At 47.0% G+C, this 22,781-nt stretch overlaps 1 protein-coding gene across 12 annotated transcripts in view; it reads right to left on the minus strand.

Moving 5' to 3' along the window:
- The window catches only part of CACNA1A (calcium voltage-gated channel subunit alpha1 A), a 286,598-nt gene that overhangs the window by 199,559 nt on the left and 64,258 nt on the right, over window positions 1-22,781 (minus strand). For 11 of the 12 annotated variants that reach the window (XM_045990607.1, XM_045990606.1, XM_045990604.1 and 8 more), the window contains exon 3: window positions 13,938-14,231. In XM_045990607.1, coding sequence (XP_045846563.1) covers window positions 13,938-14,231 — 294 coding nt within the window. Of the gene's footprint in view, window positions 1-13,010; window positions 13,040-13,937; window positions 14,232-22,781 lie in introns of those variants that run through there. The other variant, XM_045990609.1, reaches the window with a different exon arrangement.

The following is a 22,781-nucleotide window of genomic DNA, read 5'->3' on the forward strand; positions in this document are numbered from 1 at the left end:
ACTGAAGGCCTGACTTTTGCTTTTTGTTTAATTTAAATTAATTTCAAGTCAACATAGCCACACGTGGCTACTGGCTACTGTACTGGGCAGCACGGGTCTATACAATCTCCAAGGAAAGAAAAAAATGGGATCTCAAATGGTTAGGAAGAAAATGGTGCCTTAAAACCTTCCTAAATAACCTAGAGACAAAAATAACCTGGAGTGTGATCCCCTTGCCTGCATCTTTAAGAATGAGAAATACTCTTCCAAGAAAGGAAGAAATGAGAGAATCCCTTGGGTCTTCTCCATCTTTCCTTCTCCAGCATTGCCCACCAGCTCAGGGCCCCTCACCCGTCCCCTTCACCAGCCTTCCCTTGGGTCTCTCCATCCAATCCCTTTCACTCCCTAGACAAAGCCACCTATGAAACAGACCTCTAAGCTCACCCCACCAGCTCCTCACGTTCCTTGCTCCCCAGAATCATGCTCACCCCCGTCTTGGGTGTCCTCCTGTCTTGGCTCAGCGCCAGCACTCTGTGCCCTCACCGTCCTACTGTATCTCCTATCCCTACTTTACTTTTGTACCATAGCATTTACTACCCTCAAACAGTGTCCTTTACCTGGTCCTTGGTCTGTCTTCCCAGCTAGAATGTCAGCCACATCAGGGCAGCCACCTGAGTCTGTTTGTGTCTGTCTGTGTCAGTGACCAGACCAAGGAGGGAATAAAGAGCTTCTGCCACTGACTAAAGCACGTACTCTGTGCCAAGCATGATTTTGGACATTCACCATCGATTTCATCCTTCCAGCCTCCCTAGGACTTAAATACTATTTTACTCACAGACATTGTACAGATGAAAAAACTGAGGATCTCTGAAGTTAGGTAGCATCCCAAAGGCCACAGCCCTGACAGAGGGAAACCAACCAGTTCTGGGTGACCTCAAACCCTGTCCCTTAACTACTCCCTTGTGCCAGCTCTTGCCCACGGGCACTCCAACTTTTCTGAGCACGAATGCCTTTCCAGACACAATCTGAACTTTTGCTCCTCTGGGACTTTGTCCCCTGCTGTGCTGATACCTGTCCAGTGAAGTTTCCCCACTCGCTAGATGTGTGACCTTGGCAAGCGACTTTGGCTCTCTGAGCCTCAGTGTGTTCATCTGTAAAATGGGGCCGAAAATAAACCCACTGAACTCTTGGGGCAGGTATAAAGATTAAGTCAGCCCAAGTAGTCTTCACACAGCCTGAGAGTCATAAGCTCTCCAGAAAGAGGAGCTATTAACCGTTGTCCAAAAGGCACAGGGTTCCCACATCCTCCCAGAATATGGCACTTCTTTGCCAGGACTCCAGTGAAATCCAGGACATGAATGAGCAGAAGAGGGAGGAGAGGACCCACTCATCATGAATGTGGAGAATGGTCCAGTTGCTTCTCATCAAGTTTTGGGGCGAATGAAGGATCCTGTTTGGTCATTTAGAAGAGCCGTGGCTGGCACAAAAGCTTGGACAGCTTGCTCTAAATCACACGGTGGCTACTGCGCCCTGAGACACCAACCCTGATGAGGGAGAATGCTAAGGCCTAGCTCCTTGAACAAGAGCGCAGGCAAACTTATTCATTGTCCGCTGGGTGCCAAGCATTGTTCTAGGTGCTGCTTGAGCCTTACGACAACCCCGCGAGGTGGACACTGATGTTATATGCATCTCGCAGACGAGGAAGAGGATGCCCACCAGGTTAGGCGACTCACCCCGGATGATGAAACTATAAAGAAATGCCGAGATTCGAACCCAGGCAGACTGGCTCTACAGCCCTCCCTCTTAACCACCGCGCTGGGCTGCCTCAGACCCAACACAGAGCCACAGAACCCCTGAACATCTACATCTGGTGCATTTCCCCAGAAGATACCTGCAGAATATCTCTAGAGAAGACAGAGCAAAGACATGACCAGGGACATCACGAAGGAAATGCAGATGGCCTGCGCAGACCCAGAAAATGTTCTACTTCTTCAGTTCCTGAAAGTGCACATCGTACCCCAAGGGGATTCCACTTTTCGCTTATCTCTCTGGTAGAGATGAAAATCATGGGTAAGCCAGTTGATTCACGGAACCAAGGAAAGGGGACCTCCAGGTCTGAAAGAACAGGGACTTCCTGCTCCTTGACATCTGGCCCCAAAGCCTGACATATGACCCAGCGCTGCCATTTCCAGGACTCTGTCCTAAGGAAATAGTCTTATCTTGTCACCGTCCTGACCTCGCCTGCCCCCTCTCTCCTGCCACATAGTAGGTGCTCAGTAAACATTTATAAATAAATGAATTCACTGTGAAGGAATGAATGCACTCCTCTTCCCACTCCCATCTCTAAGCTAACCTGCCCCACGCACTGTCTCTTGCTCATGCACAAGGCCAGCCTGGAATGCTGGGACTAAGGGACTAGAGAACCACGGTCTACACCAACAGCACCCACCACACCAGGAGCCCAGGAAAGTGAGACACGATTTAAAAACTGGGCAACAGAAGGAGAAGGAAAGAGAAGGAAAGGCCGCAGCAGCTTTCATTCCAACATTTTCCAACTCCGGCTGAGATTTCCTTCTATATACTCATCTATATTTACATCAACGAATCTGTCGGTAGCAAGCCTGTTGCTGATCGTGTGAGATCTAAAGTTCACAGAAAGCTGGCTTAGACACCCAGCTAGGAAGAGAAACTGTAAATTCAATTTAAGTCACCCAAAAACCCGAAATCCACCCACTCCCCTCCAGGAAATCTGTGATATCTTTTACATCAGGATCTCTCAATCTCAACTCTACTGACACCTTGGGCTGGATGATTCTTTCCTGGGGCGGGATGGGGATGTCAGATGGGGGTGTCCTGTGCATTTTAGGACACTCAGCAGCAGCCCTGGCTTCTGCCCACTACATGCCAGTAGCACCTTGCCCTCCATGGTCACGACAACCAGAAACGTCTCCAGACATTGCCAAAATTCCCTCGGCGGGCGAAAGCACCCCCAGTTCGAAAGCACTCTTTCCATGCAGCCCAGGAAAAACTCCAAACTAAATAGCAGTTCTTTCCCTGCTTCTCCCCATCAACTTCCTGAACTTTGAGTCACCTGGTCTCAAAACAGATTCAAAGACCGTGCAGGTGACAGTTTTCAGACTTCTGCACCTTATCTAGAGCAGGATTTTATTCTGAAAGTAATCAGAGTCATGGCCAAAGAGGCACCAAGATGTTCGCTGCTCTGTTGTTTATAAGGAAAACAAACAAACAACTGGAGGTGTTTTCATGAAGTAGGATTCATCCATAAAACAGAGACTGTCAGATATTAACGGCAGTCTTTTCTGGGGTTGCTGCCAACCCATACAGCACCACTGTGTGAATTTAAATAAGACACCCCTTTTTCAAGTTGTTAGGTCCATCTGTCAGAAAGTTGTCATAATATCTTCATTTTTCTAGAACAAGATACTAAGCTTTCATCAGCTGGGAAATTGAAATAATAAATGTACAGCTCCATGATGTCTATGAGATGCAATACCCTTGTGCAATGTACAGCCTGTGCAACGGTACATGGGAGCTCTGATGCTTTCCAAGGATATCTAGTGGCATGGAAATGTGTTCACAAAAGCTTATAAAAAGGGAGAGAATGAAATACATTAAAACATCTCCAGAGATTCCCTCTAGATAGGAGAATATACATATATTCTTTATTCCTTGTACTTCAGATGTCCAATAAATGAAGAGGACAGACCTCTTGGAGGATGCAAGCCTTGCATTGAGACCTAAGTAAAGGGGAGTCAACCCCAGGGAGACAGGTGGAGAGAACAGCCAGCACAAATGCCTTTGCCTTCCGATGCAAATAAGATGGGTGTGGGCAAAAATGGCCAGTGGAGCTGAGACAGAGCTGAACTGGCAGAGAATAGAAGAGATGAGACAAAGAGAAGACAGTGACTAGATCGTGTGGGGCTTTATAGGACAGTGATGCATCTGTAGTCTGTAATCTGTAATCTCTGGTCAGTGAGTAGGAATCAAGGGCATTTATCCAATCTGCCACTATCCATTGAGGGGGTAAATTCTAAGGAATTCCACTTCCAGTCCCAGTGAGGAAATAAATAAAACCAGGTGATCCCGGAATTTTCATCATTTTTGTCAACAACACCATTTATTTTCCTCGTCATTACTCAGTTAACTAACATTTATGCATGATATAGCACAGGAACTGCTGGGGGATGTGAGGAAGATAAAGTTCTGTCCCCTACCCTCAAGGAGCCTTCTAATTACAGAAGTGAGCCCTAAACACACACTTTCACTGATTGTCACAAAAAGCATGCAAGAGTCATTTGATGCTGAGAAAAGTACAACGAAGGCGGTAAGTGGAGGGACTTTGTCATCAACAACCCAATAAGAATACCAACTATCACAAACACCCAACATGGACAACCACCCTGCCAGACACACCCTTGTCTTCAACATCCCCCAACACACTCACCCATCTGTCCACCCATCCATCTCCTCACCCTTCAGTCCAGTGCAGTCATCTGCCCATCTACTCATCCACCCAAATATTCACCCATTGGTCATCCAACAGTCTACTACTCATCCTTCCATCTATAACCCATCCACTTACTCATCTGATCACCCACCTATCCAACACCATTCATTTTCCTCTTCCTCTCTCCCTCTTTTCCTTCTTTCCTTCCTTCATCCCCTCCCTCCACCCATCTGTCCAACCACCCACAGATCAATCCATCCATCCATCCACTCATCCCATACTAACTGCATGGGATGACCCTTCTCCCCTACAGACCAGAAACATCCATCCATGATACATAATTTAAAAGGCTGCACTATGGCTAGGAACAGGCCAGACACTTAAATTTTTTTTGCATTCTAACAACTCTTCCAAAGGGAATTCAAGTCCATAAATATTTTGACTATTCCAATCAGTTCAAGACCCCAACTCTCCAGGCAGGAACAGGGGCTATCTGGCTGACCCAGCCCTTAGAATGAGGAGGAAACTGAGAACCAACTTAGCCAGGGCCTGTCAAATGGCTGGTGTTCCATAAACGCTGGTGAATCTCAGCTGATTCTAGCTGAAGCTAGGTTCCCAAGTACACAGACTAAAATTAACACCTTGAATTCATTCATTCAAAAATTATTTATTCCTCACGGCAGCACTGTTCAAAATAGCAAACACACAGGCACTCACAGGCACTCACACACACATGCAAACTGGAAACATCCCAAATGTCCGTCACACACGGAAGGGGATAAATTGTTGTATCATCACAGAATGCATTATTAGGCAGAGAAAAGAAATGACCTACAGCTACACTCAACAGCAGATGAATCTTCGAAACATACTATTGGGTAGAAAAGACAAGTATAATTTCCAGAAGGCTACAAAGTTCAGAAACCAAGAAAACTAAATTTATGTCAAGGTGCATGTGATAAAACTCTGGGGGTGAGGTCTGGCCCCCTGTGTTTAAATAGACCTCCAGGTGATGCTGATGCATGCTCAGGGGTGAGCACCTCCATCCTACAACAGATGATGCTGACTCTAGAGGGCTGGGGACCACACCTGGAGGACCGCCACTCCAGTCTGTGACTTAGGTAGCTGGTCCACCAGCATGTCCATATCCTAGCACAATAAATAAGGAAAAACAAGTGGAAGGACGGATAATATTGAGAGCGTATGGTGAACCTGTAATACGATTAAAGCAACAGGCTCTTAATGGAAAGCACGAGAAAACACTCTACGGATATGTATTCAGCCCCTGTAGGTGCTGGGCTCATGGCCAGCGTGGTGGCCCCATGAACCCAGCCCTCGCTGTTGTGGGGTCCAAAGGCCATCCTTTTCACAGCATAATCATATAAACCACATGGTTTCTGGGTACAGTATCTTTTACAGTATCTCCCAGAATTCCCTGGGTGTGGGTCGCTCTGACCATTTTACAGATGAGGAGACTGAGGCTCCACTAGTAGGGGCTGGAGCAGAACTGCGCAGTGAGGGTCACCTATCCTGAAGCTCTGTATGCTTTGCCTCCAACCTAAGTCACCTCCCCTGTCCTGCCTCTTCTCTGCCTCCACTCCTTAGTGCTATTGCTCAGACAGAAACATTCCTACACGGACTCCATGATTTGCCAAACATTTCACGGGAGCAAAGGAAAGCCGGCATAGCCTCCCATGCCCATTATCTTTAATAAGGAAAATAATAAAGGTCAATAAGATAAAAGAGCATGTTATGTTCTAGAAGGTCAGAAGCCATGTTACCCTCCCTTCCCCCGCACTGGCAAGTTCCAGGTCTGCCTCTGTGTTTCCTCTGAGACGCATCTGTCAACTTGCTCTTGAAATCAGACTTAGCCCTCGTGCAAAAGTACTTGCATAAAAATACTTTAGAAATTGATTTAAAATTATATATATATATTTTACACACAGACCTAAAAGGAGAACAGTACTTAACAGCATGAACATTATTTACTGGCAGGTGGGCGACGAAGCTGAGTTTCCTTCACAGCTCCGGAGACGGGGCCCAGCCTCTGCAATAGTGTTATTCTGGGGAGGGACCGCTAATTCTGAATTCCAAGTCCGACCTGAGCCCTGAGCACCTCCGCGAAAGACCAGAGGATGTTCCCAGTCTGAACAGAAGATAAAAGTCATCTCCGACCCAAGAGAGACGACAAAACTTGATCTGGACTTAACTCGGAAATTTCACTACAGAGCTAGGATCTCTCTCGCATTAGCTGCCTTAAACAGGCAGCTTCCGAAAGCACAGTTCATTCCAATAAAAAGCCCCAGCTTTTCAGAGGGGAAAAGCCACCTATCTTCTTCTTTCCTGCATACTAGCACCATCTCTTATTCCCCTCCTCTCTCCCTTCTTGGGTGTTAAGGACTCACCAGTAGGGTGACCCGTATCCTGCTTTGCCCAGAACTACTGGGTTTCCTGAGATGTTAAAACCAGGACAGTCCTAGGCAAACTGGGACATCTGGTCATCCTATCCAGACAAGGAGTAATGCCCAGTGGTTTTGGAAACCCAAGTTGCGGAGCCCACCCCCTGGTTCCCTCTCCTGCAATGTTCTTTGCCTTCTCTATTCTCGAGGAGGTAAGGGACAAGTGAGAAATAAGAAAGACAGAAATTGGTGGGGAGGAAGTACATTCTAACCCCAAATGAGCAGGGTTCTGCTGTTAAACACCCACTGGTTGCCCGGGGTGACCTCAGCAACTGTCCTAAGGCATTTGGTCTCCATCCTGGGCTGGACTCTTGGCCAGCTCAGAAGAAAGAGATGGGGTGTGAGAGAGAACAAGGAAGCTAATTACATACTTTAAAACTCCCTCACCTTGTCACCCACAAAGGGAGGGATCAAGGGACAAGACGACAATTAATTTTATCTTAGGCCGAAGGGAATAGAAAAATAGGTCAAGTGGGCACGAATCTTCCCCCTTTAAAGCTTCCAGAAAGAACAGCGAATACAGAACATCTGAGGGTTGCTTTAACGAGTGCCACACTCAGATTAAGAAATCCAACCTGGCCAGTCACGGGGGACCCTTTGCTCCCACTTGTACCCAGAGAACCTGATTTCCAGCCAAAGTTTCCAGAAAAGACCATTAGGGGAAAAGTGCTCTCTAACATTACAGCTTATGTATTTTGGAGCTTCTTCATGCCCAACACGACCTGAGTGAGCATTTAGCACATGCGAACCCACTTAACCTCTCAGTTCTCCGAGGGGAGACAGTAACCTCATCGTGCACACTGAGGCTTTGATGCCCAAAACAGCCTGGCCAGGGAGCTGCTTGAACTTGGGCCTGGCCATCCCACAGCACAGGATGCTTTCCCTCTCCTTTGTCATATTTTGGGGCACCACACCGATCCTTCCCAAAGAGCCGAGTTAGCACTCTCCAAAATGTATTAACTGTAGGGCTTTGGGGCTTTGACAATATCTGGATCGAACCCACTTTCGCGGTGCTGCCTTCCATTGTTGATGGAGGGCTTATGTGCCTTGATACTGGGGACAGGGAAGGAGAGGTGGTACATAAGCCCAAGCACCCACGAGACATCCCCCCAAGTCCCTGAAGAAAGTCTTCACTCTCAAGAGCCACTGTCTCCCAACTTCTCGAGCACTATAACTTCAGAGACCTCCTTTGGTTTGATAACCTCATGTACACATCCCCTTTCTGACCCCACTGGTCCCCTGTACCTAAAACCCAGTGAAAACCTCAAATGTTGGCCTAAGGGCAGAGAAGATGTATAGGGTGGGCAAATGGGTGGTAAGAGGCTTTTTCACTCACCATAAGAACATTTATGGAGTACTTACTTCATGCCAGGTGTGGTGGGGCTGCAGAACAAGGGTGACAGGCATGGACAGGTATGGAGCCTCACAGCCTCAGAGCTTGACTTTTTACCGTGAATGGTGGAACCAGTGCGCTCCAAGTAAGAGAGTCCCTTTCCCCACACTGGAGACCCCCTTCCTCCCTCTTCCCCATTTCTCTGATGGGTACATAATACTACCATACTCAGCACAGTCTATACACTCCCACAATCCTTTACCTAAACCCTAGAAGCCAGACAGGCTTTGGAGTTTAGAATTTGGTGCTTTTAAAGGGATAATGAGGACATGAATGTAAAATGGGCACAGCCACTTGGAAAAAATAGTTTGGCAGTCTCTTATAAAGTTAAAGGTATACTTAACCATACACCCCAGCAATCTGACTCTTGGGTATTTACTTACCATTACCGAGAGAAATGGAACGTACATTCCCAATGTTCCCTCTAAAACCCATCTGCCAATGTTTATAGCGACCCTAGTCACAATCGCCCAACCTTACATCCCAAATGTCTCTCAACTGGGAAATGGATGAACAGACTGTGGTCCAGTCATCCCATGGAATACTACTCAGCACTAAAAAGAAACGAACTACTCCTATGCACAACAAAAGGAATAGATCTCAAATGCCTTCACGAAAGAAGCAAGGCTTCAAAGGCTACATACACAGGGATTCTATTTCTATGACCTCCTGGAACAGGCAGAAACATAAAGATGGAGAACAGATCCGTGCTTGCAGGGGTCTTGGGTAATGCGGACTCTGAAAGCATTACGGGATATCCTGGGATGATGAAACTGTTTGAGATTTTACTTTTAAGTCCTCTCTCCATCCAACATGGGGCTCGAATCCACAGCCCCAAGATCAAGAGTCGCACACTCCACTGACAGCTGGCTAGGCTCCCTGAAACCATTCGCTATCTTTGTTTTGGTGGTGGCGACGTGACTGCATGCATCTGTCAAAAACTCACAGTGCTGTATGCAACAAAGGGTGAAGTTTGCTAACTAATTTATACCTCAATAAACCTGATCTTGGGTGGGGGGGAGAAGAAGAACAAGAAGAGAAAGGTCCCAGGATGCACCTATGATATGACCTGGCTACTCTCAGTGGAACCCACAGATCATGGCAGGGGCAATCTCTAGAATCCTGCTGGAAAAGCAAAACTCTGGGTCCCACCCCAAACCTGCTGGGCCAGAATCACCATTTGAACAAGCCAATCCTCACACACATGAAAGTTTGGGAGACACTTCAAGGCATACATAACACTCCCAGAGGGGAGTGCTGGAGCAGCACGGCCTGACGGAGCATATCAAACATTTCTGCATCAAAACACCCCTCAGTGGGGTAAAGCCTCTGCCTTAGGCTCGGGTCATGATCCCAGGGTCCTGGGATCGAGCCTCACATTGGGCTCTCTGCTCCACAGAGAGCCTGATTCCTCCTCTCTCTCTGCCTGCCTCTCTGTCTAGTTGTGATTTCTCTCTGTCAAATTAAAAAAAAAAAAAAAGAACATGTTGGCCTTGGTACTTACCTAGATTATATATTAAAAAAAAAAAACACCCCAAAACGCATATCATGGGGGATCGGTCAAGACTGTATGTAAAGACTATAAACTCAGGTCGGTTCCAGGTAGGAGTTTACCCCTGCATGATCTGATGTTTTGGTTTCCAAAGCTTTTGGGGTTTGGGGATTACAGAGGGGGGATCACACCTTTGTGGGGAAGGAAAAAATCCCAATGGAAAAGCCCTGCTAATTTTTACTTCCCAGAATTCTGCTCTTCTGGAATTACCAGCCATGCTGGTCTAGTAGAAGTTTCCGAGGGGTCACACTGTCTTGACTTCTACAGCAGTATCTTCTAACACATTCTACTTTTCAGGATGAGCAGAGGGCTGATAACATGCTCCAACTTCTCCCACGGCTCCCTCTGGTTCCCATACAGAACACTCCTCTTTTAAAAAACCAGGGAACACCAATCGGCCAATGTCCATAGGTTACCTGATGTGATGGGACTCAGCTCCTTACGGAGATTGCCAGAAACACGGATGAAAAGCTGGAATCTTGCGGCCAAATCAGGAGACCGAGTGGGACAGCACACAGACCCAGGCCGCGGCTCCTACAATAGCCCTAGTTCTTACATCGTGCTCAGTGGGAGATCTGCTGGCATCAGCAGGACTGGGGGAAGATGACATTCACATTGGCGTTTGGTAGCACATCAGAAGGAATGAGTGGCATTAAGTGGGGGCTCTGGTAAGGTTGACAGATGCACCTTATGAAGTGGACGGATTTGAGCTCCTTAGAAGCCAGCACCAGACCCCGTCATGGCCGCACTGAAATGAGACTCCCGATCACCAAAAACATGGAACCAAGGTGTGCGGTCAAGATGGCCTGCTGCCCAGCAGACTCCGAAAGTTGTGAATCTGAACATCAAAGATTTCCACTTGGGTGTTCTTGCTTCAGAAGCGAAAACTAAAATGAAGGAGAACCCTTAATTCTCACTGCTGGCTTCAAGCTTGGAGGTGCCGAGAGAGTAGGGTACAGAAGGGGAAGGCATTGCAGTGGCAAAGTGCCCAAGGGCATGGAGACTAGAAGGCGGCCCCCTCCACCAGTGTGCCATGCTGGAATTTGCACATGCAAGTAACACTCTTGGGCCCTATGGAGTGTTCCATAGGGTGTCCCAAGTTCACGGAATGTTCGCTTGCTCCTCATGAGACAGAAGAAGGTCCTTTCCATAGCCCGCTGCACCCTTAGTGGACGTCATTTCCAAATACGCACCCAGCTACACATGCATCAAGGAACGGCAGGGCAGTTTCATTCCCAGGCGCAGACCCAAGAGAAATGGTCAACCCAAGACGTGTACAGGAATGTTCCTAACGACACAATCTGGAGACTGACCAACTCACAAGTAGAGGGAACAAGTACACTGTGGTAGAGTCACACAGTAAAATGCCCAGAGCCACGAGAAGGAGCCACCTCCAACCACTTGCGGGAATCTCGATGATTCTCACAGGCATCCTATTGAGCAAAAGAAACCAACACAAAGGCACACAGCCTGTGCCTCCACTGACCGGAAGTCCAAATGGAGGAAAATGAACCTGTGGGCTTAGAAGTCAGAGTAGTGGTTAACCCTGTGGCGTGAGGGGGTGGGGGAGTGGAGGGGACCTGGGGGGGGCATCTGGGGAGCTGGTCCCAGTCTCTTTCTTGTCCTGGCACTGGTTGCAGCAGTTGTGGTCACTTTGCGAACACATATTAAACTGGACTTGACTTGAGTACTTTTGCATACATATATTAGCCATTATTCCAAAAGTTCAGTAAGTACTGAAAGACATTATTTTAAATGGCAGAGCGTTTGGATATCAAAGCCAGCGTCTGCCCTGGTACCCTGGCTAGTCGGCATTTCTCCAATCCATCTCTTTGTGCTGGCCCCGAGTCCCTTATCCAGCGCCCCTGCCCCCAGCTCTCTGTCCTCTCTCCTCTCATCCCCCCAACCCCCAGAAAGCTTAGACCTGGATTACACTGCTTGGTGACAGATTGGGGGGATAGAGAGCTTTCCCTTCCAGAGTGGGGCTGTATAATGTGTTTGCTGCCTCGGGCCAAAAAGATAATAAAAACTGTCTGCAGAGAACAAAATGCACAAACTCACAAAGCAAGAAAGCCAAAGAAAACCTAAAGTACCAGCAGAATGCTCCCAATTCACCTGCATCCCTCCCCAGAGATTCTTCCTTCTGAGAGGTCCCTGGCAATCCCTTCCCTCTCCAACAGCTCTCTGATCTGCAGGATTCAGTCTGGACGGGGTGAGCTGAGGACACAACATTAGGACTCCCACCTCCTTCCTTTCCTCTTAGAAGACTCCAAATCCAGGCTCCAGAAGGCGATCTAAAGCCATTTTCAACATGGAAACCTGTCAGCCCAGTGATTCCCTCCTGGACACCCCCTGGAGTGATTTGAGCATGCACACATTGACACCCTCCAAGCCCCCACCACTCCTGGGGCAGAGGGTGGGGAGGCAGGCACAGTGATCACAAGACCCCTGAGCATTTCAGTGGGTCTTCAGTGGAACTTGGGAGGCAAAGTGTGGGCTCCCAGTTTGTGCACCAATCCAGATGACATCGTGCTTATTTGCCCCTCCAGAAAGACCCCAGCTGAACCTAATTTTGACCACCCGCAAAGTAGACTGTTCACTCCAAAACCTCAGAGCCCTCTTACAATTTCAGCACCCAGAAGCCAAAAGCTTGCTCAATTTTGAGTTCCCCTAAAAATGAATCCACCAGCCACAGAACTCCTCAAATAAGCAACCCCAGGACCTCCTGGGGCCCAGCCCTGTTGGAGTATACAACAGTGGAAACCAAACACAACAGAATGGGGGCTCATCGCTGAGCCCCAGGGGCCCATCCAGCCCCGTTCATTTGTACACGGAGGGCAGCCAGTTGGAACCAAGCCAAGGAGCAGCACATTTGGGCATGGCACAGTGGCCAGTCAGCCTGGGGAGCAGGGTGCGTCCCCCCACTTGGAATCTGGGTCATGCTTAGATAACTGCTAGAAAGCCCGACTAATTACCCATCCTTGCCTGCCTACATCTCAACAGATGTTAAGCCCTCCTCAAGGTTTATTTCAAGCAGGCACAGATTTAAAGAAACACAAGGGGATCTGCATTTTGATAGCATCTCAATAGAGGAAAATGTGGTCTTCACCTTCCTCCTCTGGATCTTTGATTTAAAGGGAAAAAAAAAAAGGCATTTACCTGCCCAGAGGTGTCCACATGGAAGCTGATTCTCCTGGTGTCCCCTCCCGGTTCCCTAGGGTGGGAGAAGGCGAATCCAACCCAAGGCCTGACACCATACCCTAGGAAGGACCTGCCACCTCATTTCCTCTTGCCCTGTCTTTCTTATTGAAATAGTCCATCTAGGTCTTCCAGGTCAGGGCCCCAAATGGGGCAAGTGGGATGTTTTCTGCACCCCAAACGATGATGAGGTCCCTGGGCAGTGGCTGAAGGAAATGGGACCAGCAGACATAGAGGAGAAGTGCCCTCCAGCCCACCACTGCCTTTTTCAGATGGGGGCCAAAGGCCCAGACCGGAATATGAGCTCGGGCAAGTGCTGGCCCCTCCGTGGGAAGGCCACATGTTTTCCACCAGCTCTTGGCCCTGGGAACCCCTAAGCGCCCTGCCCTACGAGAGCGGTCCCCTCTTCGGGGGAAGGCAGGGGTGGAGAAGCCAGTGAGCTGGGTTCGGGCTCCGGCTCTGGAAGTTCCCGTGGATTCCAGTGAGGGCCACCTAAGGAAACCCAACCAAAGCCCCCGTGGTTCTCCTGCCCTGGCCAGAGAGCCCAGGCCCCGGCCGAGTCCACGCTCATTTGGGAAAACTCTGACCCATCCAGAACTGGCTCTGAAGCTTCCACCCAGGCCCCTATTTACGACCCCAGGGCCCAGCCCTCGTTCTGGAATCCACTTCCCCGGTTCCCCCACCCCAAGCCTCCACGGTAGCTCAACCCAGCTCGGGGTGGAGAGATTCTCCACACTCCTCCCCGGTGCCCCCTCTCCCAGCCCCTGGAAGACCCCCCCACCTCCCATCAACCCCCGGGTCTCTCTCCCAGCCTGGAAGAGGGGAAGCGGAGGGAGGAGGGGGAGGCGCAGCTGCCGGGGTTCGCTGCCGGGTTCGGGCAAAGGATATGGCCATTCGGTGATCTTTTTGGCGTATTTTCTCACCACGTTGTCCTCGCTGAAGAGGAATAGAGACCGGTTGACCGTGAGGCAGTTCTGTCGGACGGGGATGGGGTTGTAGAGGGCCATGGTCCGCGCTCTCTGCGCCATTGACTGCTTGTACATCCTTTGCGCCCCGGGCTGCCCGCCCTGCCGGCTGCCCCCGGCTCCTCGCCCGCCTCCGGCGCCCACGACCACCCCGGCGGCTGCCCCGGAGCCTCCTCCCCCGTAGCGGGCCGGCATCTCGTCTCCGAAGCGGGCCATTCTGCAAAGAGCAAAGGGCTCCGGGTTACGCTGCGGCGAACGATGCGGAAGACGCCGCCGCCGCCGCTGCCGCTGCCGATGCTGCCGGGGCTGTGAAGACGGCGGCTGGAGCTGCGACTGCGGAGACGCTCCACGGCCCAGCCCATCGGGCGGCGGCGGCTCGGCGCCTCGGGTCGGGGGCTCACAAGGCGGCTGCCCGGCCCCAGCCGGGGATAGCGGCTCGGGACATCTTCCTGGCTGACCCCGGAGAAGGAGGGGCGGAGGAGGGTGCGGGGGCGGGGCGCGGGGGCCGGGGAGGGGGAGGGGAGAGGGAAGCGAGGCAAAAAATAACCGAGGAAGGAATCCAGGCAATCCCCAGTCCACCCACTCCGGAGGAAAAAAAAAAAAAAAGAAAAAAAAAAAAAAAAAAAAGACAGTTTAAAAAAAAAAAAAAAACAACGCACACCCCCTTTAAGACGCGAACGGTTTGCAAAGGACGCCCCCCCGGGACGCAGTGGAAGCTCCAAATTCCTCCGAGGTCCGGGTCAGGCTGGCATCTTGCAAAAGGAGTGCGCTCGGCCCATTAGAAAAAAATTTTATTAAAAAAAAAAAATAAAAACCAGGTCCTTGCAGGGGGCGAGGGCAGCCCCCAAAATTAAAAAAAAAAAAAAAAATTCCCTCTTTCTGTTTGCTTGAGTTCCTAGACCTTAAAAAGGCTGAAAGATCTGTAGCCCCAAAAATAAAATTAAATGAAAAGAAAAAAATATTAACGGGAAGGGAAAGAAGGGGAGGGGGATGGAAACGCTCCGGAGGGCTCTTAAGGAGTCTTGAAGCCGCAAGGTCCGGGTGATTTTTTTTTTTTTTTTTCTTCCTGAATCACCAGCGGCTGCCTCTTCTGTTCACGAAGGAGTGTGAGTGTGCGTGTGCGCGCAGCCTTTCGCTCAACCGTGCCTCATCTTGGGGTTAAATTGCAGCAATGAAATCCTGAAAATTCCCAACAGGGGAAAAAGAGAGAGAGGGAGAGAGAGGTATGCGCCGTTCGCTTAGCCACTCAGTAGCTGCTCCCGGATGCTGCAATGCCTGGCGTTCCCCCCCCCACCCCCCAATGCCTCCTCCTCCTCCTCTAGGTTTTGCTAAAATAAGACGGGTGTGGAGGGGTGGGGGAAGAGGAAGGAAGAGGGAAAACGGGCTCAAAGGTCTAAACCACTGGCCAGCGAACCTCCAAAGAGGAGCGATTGATGAGTTTAACGGGAGAAAGACCCACCCAGAATGTCGACACATGATGGCCCACGACCAATCGCGGAGGCGCGAGGGGACCCGGCTCACCGGAGTTTGTGGGGGAGAAGTGGGGAGAGCCGGATGGTCGGGAGGCAGGGGGGAAGTTGGGACGACAGATTCCTCCTCCACGGGAGGAGACCTTGTTTTTCAATGGGTTTCTTTTCGGTTGCAGACAACCGGACGCTCTCAGCATCTTGCGAGGAGGAGGTTAAAAAGAAGAAACTTAATGATAAAAAGAGAAGGAGATTCGTGTCCGGGGTGCAATTAGTCCGTCTCTAATCAAATCTGGTCCGTTCAGCAAAGCACACTTTTTGAGGAGAACGATTTGGGGGCACTGCTGTCAAAGTTTCAAGTCACAGAGGCAGGGCAAGCTGGAATAAAAGGCTCAGCTCCTCTTTGAGAAAAACTCCAGAGGTGGCAAATCTTAACTTCTTGAGGCAAATAACTGAACCAGGTCCTAATATTGGGCATCGTGTTCACTTCCCTCCAGAACCGCTGCAGTTTATTTCCCATTCCCTTTTTTGTATTGTGAAGTTGAATAAACACACAGAAAAATGCTTAAAGCATAAGGACAGTTGAAGACTTGGTTGTGAAACCAATGCTCTTGAAACTAATACGCAGGTCCAGGGCTACCAATGGGACATCCACTAGCTTCCCAGAAACACACACACAGGTCTTCCCCCAGCCATAATCACTGTTCTGACTTTATACTATTAATAAGCTTGCTTTTCTTTATACTTTTACCTTATTGTGCATTCCCAAATAGCACAGTTCTACTTGGCATCTTTTTGGATTCTTACATAAGTGGAATCATACATACGGTATATATCCTGTGATGTCTGGCTTCTTTGGTCCAACATCATGTCTGTAAGACTCATCTGTTGTTGTGTGTAGCTGTGATTGATTCACTTTCACTGCTACATAGTATTCCATTGAAAGAGTATGTCACAATTTGTTTATCCATTATCCCATTGATGGACATTTGGACTGTTCCCAGTTGGGGCTTTAAACATTCCTGCCTCAAATACTCTGTGCCCCTGAGCATGCATTTCTGTAGGAATAGCCCTAGGAATGGAATTTCTGGGTCCCAGAGTATGCCTACCTTCAGGTTTGTAAAGTGTCACCAAACTGTCTTCCAACGTGGATGTACCAAGAAACCACTGAATTTTTAGGAGTCCATGTATAGGCTTAGAAGGCAGGAGTGAGGGTAGGGGTTAAGAAATAGGATGAAGAAGGCAAATATATATTTTTTAAGCCTTAGCTAGTTGAATTTGAGTTGATCACCCCCATGAGTATTTGAGTTCTTTGGAACATTCTAGAAAAGATACATCTTTATATAAATTCCCCATTCTGTGCTATGAGTCATCCTTTACAGGTTGCTTACAGCATTTTCAAGATTTTCTAACTTGTCAAAGTATGGACAAAATGGTAAAACCAAGACTAACTGGAGTTGCAAGGAGATGGAGCATATAGGATTCTCGACAAATAGTAATGATTTTTGTATTTCCTGTTACTTCATATCTCAAGGGCAAATGATAGCCAATGGAAAACAAGAAGTAATTCCAGGTGCATGGATGCCAAAGGCCAGTCATGTAAGAAGATCATGTTGTGCAAAGCAAACTTACAATAACTTGTTTTTAGGGACTTTCCTGAGAAGACAGTGGAGTTTCATAGCATAAGTGTTACCTACACAGATTTCCAAAGACCCCAGAGTCTTTCAGGAAAGAGTGACCTCTCCTTGATAAGGTATGTATGAATGTTCATACATGCAGGTGAGAACAGAGGATCCCCAGCTAAACAAAAATGCATGGGCCAATCCCACGACCATTATGCTAAGCCAAACGCCAGACACATAGTAGAACATAGTATATAATTCCTATTATATGTTGTTTCATACAAGGGCAAATGAAAAGATATATAGGCACCTCTATGTTCATTGCAATGTTATTTACAATAGCCGAGATATGGAAGCAAACAAGTGTCCATCAATAGATGAACAGATAAAGAGGAGGTGGTGTATATATATACACACACAGACACAAACTGGAATTATACTTCTATGGGTTACATAGTTTTCTGTGCGTGCTATCCTTCAAAAGAAAATGCTTGTCATGCTTCTGAATATAGGTCCCAAGTGGCATCACTTGTCATGGTAACCTGTAATTCTCATTGTGTACTTTGACTGTGAAGTCCCTACAACAAACACTGGTTTTTATTTATTTATTTTTTAAACTGGAAGACAACAAACGGTCCTCTGGAATGCTCTAATCCGTGCCTTGACAGCAGGCAAGCTGACTGCATATCAGAACCACCAGCAAAATGTTGTAAAATTCAGACTCCTGGACCCTCCCCTCTACCCAAATTCCCATTCAGCAAGTCCTTGGGGGTATATTTAGGTTTGGCAATCACTACTCTGAAAGGCAAACTTAACCATCCTTATCTTGGCATTCTCTAGATTTATCAAGGGGGCATTGTTGGCATTTTTTGGTGGAAAAAGTCTTGTTGTTTGGGTCTGTCCTGTGCATTGTGGGCTGTTTAGTATGCCTGGCCCACTAAGTGTCATTGGTACCCCCAATATTGTGCCAAACAAAGATATCTACACACATTTCCAAATGCTCCCCACCAAAGTGGCAGAAAATCTACCCTTTCCTCTCACCAAATGGCATTCCCAAAGTGTGCCTGATTATGAAGTTTGACATATCTGAGTATACCTCTTCTTCCTCAGAATCTTTCTAAGACCTCCAAACCCCTCAATTGCTCAATCAGCCTTTTCTGGAAAGAACTTAACTCAGGCCCCCTAAAGTGTGACAGGGCTCCAAGTACATTATCCTTATGGATTCACTTTACAAAGAACAAAAAAATTATGTAGCCAAAGGAATGACTCTCTAATGTTAGAATCTTACTATCACCTAGGAAATGGGGATGGATGGGAAATAAATCTTCATAGCCCCTCAAATAACTTTAGTAGGTATTACCTTGCACCCCATTAATCCAAATTACTAATGTTGACCAGGTAGAATGGTATAGAATCTCATCAGCATCATAGATAGAAGCAGTTTAACAGCAGGCCTCCAGGAATGAGTCTCAGCCATTGGTTCTAATCTTTAACACATCTGCCAGCTGGAGGTTTAATTTATCAATCAGCAGCAGCATTACCATACTGGCTTTGAGAATGTTATTCAATTGAACAGGGCTAGCATCTCTGAAATAAGTGCTCTAAATAAAAAACTGCAAATCGCATTCATTTGGCTGTTAAAACAATTACCAGCTAATCCAGTCATGTTGAGTTGCAAAAATGGATCAGCCAAAAGACATTTGGTCTGTGCCTTCTGGTCTGGATACCAGTCTGGGAATGAGTACCAAGATCTTTGGGAGATAGAGAGTATAAATGACAAAAAACAAATCTTATAATCCAGACATTTGTGGGTCATGATGTAGCAGTAAGAGTGAATCCAGAGATGGAATGTGGCTGTCACTCCAGACATGACATTACAGAGCAGTACATGCCCTACAAATTTCTAAAAAGAAATGAGGCAGAGCCTCATTCTGGATGCAGACCTGGATTCAAATCCTAGCTATAGTGCTTCCTAGCTGTGTGTTTTTGGAAAAGCTCTTAGCCTCTCTGAACTACAACTTCCTCGTGTGTAAAAAGGAGACAAATCTCCTTACTCCACAGGTTGCTGAAAGGATTAATTAAGATCAAGCAGCTAAATGCTTAGCACAATGACTGGCACACAATTAGCAGTCAAGATATGGTAAATAGATGTTTAAATCATCACCATCTGGAAAGATATTCCATGTTCATGGATAGGAAAACTCAATATAATCAAGATGCCAGTCCTTCCCAGCTTGATCTATAGATTCCCTGCAATCTCAATCAATATCGCAGCAAGTCAAGCTCAGTGGGGAATCTGCTTAAGGATTCTCTCTCTCCCTCTCCCTCTGCCCCCCGCAAATAAAGTATTTTTTTTAATTGCAGCAAGTTATCTTGTATATATTGACAAAATCATTCTAAAGTTTATCCAGAGAGGCAAAAGACCCAGAATAGCCAACATGAACAATGTTGAGGGAGGAAAGCGAAGTTAGAAGACGGACACTACTCAACTTCAAGACTTACTATAAAGCCACAGTAATCAAGACAGTATAATATTGGCAAAAGAATAGACAAATAGATCAATGAAGCAGAAGAGAGAGCTCAGAAATAGGCCAACTGATCTTTGACAAAGGACCAAAGGAAATACAAAGCAACCTGTCTTTTCAATGAATAGCACTGGAATTACTGGACATACACATCCATAAAATGAAAGAAGTCTGAAAAGATCTTATGCTTTTCATATACATTAAAATAGATCACAGATTAAATATAAAATGCAAAACTATAAAACTCCTAAAAGATGACATAGGAGAAAATCTAGATGACCTTGGAATGAATTAAAAAGCTGAACTTCATTAAAATTAAAACTCTCTGCTCTGCAAAAGACACTGTCAAGAGAAGAGAAGACAATCCACAGACAGGGAGAAATAATTTGCAAAGATATGTCTGATAATGGACTGTTAACTAAAATATACAAAGAATTCTTAAAACTCAACAATAAGAATGTGAACCTGATATTTATGAGCTAAAGACCTTAACAGACACCTTGACAAAGATATATAAATGGCAAACAAGCATATGAAAAGATTCCCTGCATCACATGTCATCAGGGAAATACAAATTAAAACAAGGATATACCCCTACACACCTGTTAGAGTGGCCCAAATCCAGAACATTGACAACACCAAATGCTGGCAAGAATGTGGAGCAACAGGACTCTCATTCACAGCTGGCTGGGAATGCAAATTGGTACAGCCACTCTGGAGGACAGTTTAGTGGTTTCTTACAAAATTCAACTTACTCTTACCATAGGATCCAGCAATGGCACTCAATGGCATTTACCCAAAAGAGTTGAAGACTTCTACACAAAACCTTGCACATGGATGCCAATAAGAAGCTTTATTTCATAATTGCCAATACTTGGAAGCCCAAGGTGTCCTTCAACAGGTAAATGGATAAACTGTGGGACAGCCAGATGATGAAATACTATTCAGTGCTAAAAAGAAATGAGCTCTTGAGAAATTAGAAGGCATGGGGGAATCTTTAATGTGTATTATTAAGTTCAAGGAGCCAATACGACAAAGCTGGACACCGCATGATTGCACCCATATGACATTCTGGAAGAGGCAAAATTACAGAGACAGTAAAAAGATCACTGGTCACCAGGGTTAGGTAATAGATAGATGGAGCACAGAGGATTTTTTAAGGCAGCAAAACTTCTCTGAGACTACAATAATGGATCACGTCATTACACGTTTCTCAAAATCCACAGAATGTACAATAGCAAGAGTGAGCCCTAATGTAAACTATGGACTTTGGGTAATAATGGGGAGTCCGTGAAGGTTTATCAGTTGGAACAAGTGTACCTTCTGCTGGGGATGTTGATGATGTGGGAGGCTGTGTGTGTGCAGGGAGTGGGGTATGTGGGAAATCTCTGTACCTTCCGCTCCATTTGGCTGTGAGTCTAAAACTGCTCCAAAAAAATAAAGTCTATTTTTAAAAATCACCGTAAGTCACCTTTCCATACCTGGGCTCTGAGTCTGTGTATGTCCTTGACCCAGAATGATTTCAATATCGGAGAATTTTTATTTTTTTAAACACACTTTTTATTTTGGAAGAATTTTGGATCTACCAAAAGCTTGAAGAGATAGTACAAGAGAGTTACCCTGTGCTCTTCATCCAGCTTCCCCTCATGTTAACATCTTATATAACCCATAACTAAGAAACCAGCACTGGTACAGTGTGAGAAAGAGAGAGAGAGAGCGAGTGCACTTGTATGTGAGCACAGTGTGGGGAAGCACAGAGAGGGAGAAGCAGACTCCCTGCTGAGCGGGGAGCTGGATGGCTGCAGGACTCAATCCCAGGACCCTGAGATCATGACCAGAGCCGAGTTCAGACACTTAACTGACTGAGCCACCCAGGCGCCCAGGTAGTTTATTAACTAAACCCTAACTTTACTCAAATTTCACTAGTTTTTCCACCAATAACCTTTTCCTGTTCGGAGATCCCAGCTGGAATGCCACATGCTATTGAGTCATCTGGTCTCTCAACTTCTCTTTCTTTGTGATCATTTCTTTCCTTGTCTCTCACAATCTTGATAATTCGTGGGAGTACCTGGTCAGGGATTTTGTAGAATGCCCCTCGGTTTCGGTTTATCTGCTATTTGCTCATGATTAGACTGGAGACTCATTGGGAGACAGTTGCCTGCTGTCTATATGGCTCTGGACTCAGAAGAGAATTTGCAACGTTTTGGGGGTAGCCCTTAAGAGATGTCCACATCCTGATTTCCAAAACCTGAGAACATAATCTTATTTGGAGAAAGTGATCTCCACAGATGCAATCAAGTTAAAGGATTTTTGAGATGAGCTTATGCTGGATTATCCGGGTGGGCCCTAAATCCGAGGACATGTGTCCTTATTATAAGAGACCAGAGAAAGAGAAGACAGACACAGAGGAGACAGCACATGGAGACAGAGACAGAGACAGAGGTTGGCGCGAAGCCTCCGTAAGCTGAGGAATCCCAAAGGTTGCCAGAAACATCAGAAGCTGAGAGAAGGAGGCAAGGAACAGATTCTCCCCAGAGCCTGTGGAGGGTTTATGGCCCTGCTGACTCCCAAATGGTGAGAGAATAACTTTTTGTTGCTTTAAGTGACCTAGTTTGTAGTAAATACGGCAGCTCCAGCAAACCAGCATGGGGACCATCACTATGAAGGTCTTGGAAGTGGGTGGAATAATTTTGGACCATGGACCCCGAGAGGGCTGAGGCCTAAGGAAGGAGTCCTGGGAAGGGCTGACCTTTAAAGGCAGAGCAGAGAAGCAGAAGCCCTGAGTGCAGGCTGAGAAGGCACCACCAAGGAGGTAGGAGGAATATGTTGTGTGTGATGCCACAAGAAGCCCCAGGGATGGGGGATCTGGTGTCAAATGCTGCCAAACATAAAGCCAGATAAGGACTGAAAATACCACCCTTGTTCTGCCACATATATGATAATGGCATTAAAGTCACAGCTTTTCAAATGAACCATTCTTTTTTGATGGTAAAATATGCATCACATAAAATTGACCATCTGACCCATTTTTAAGTGCACAGGTCAGTGGCACCGGATATCTTCACACTCTTGTGCTACCAACCCCACCATCCTTCTCTAGAACTCTTCCATCCCCCCAAACAGAAACTCATCCCCACTGAACAGGAACTCCCAT

The sequence above is a fragment of the Meles meles genome, chromosome 20, assembly GCF_922984935.1.
Source record: "Meles meles chromosome 20, mMelMel3.1 paternal haplotype, whole genome shotgun sequence".
In the NCBI taxonomy this organism is placed as follows: domain Eukaryota; kingdom Metazoa; phylum Chordata; class Mammalia; order Carnivora; family Mustelidae; genus Meles; species Meles meles.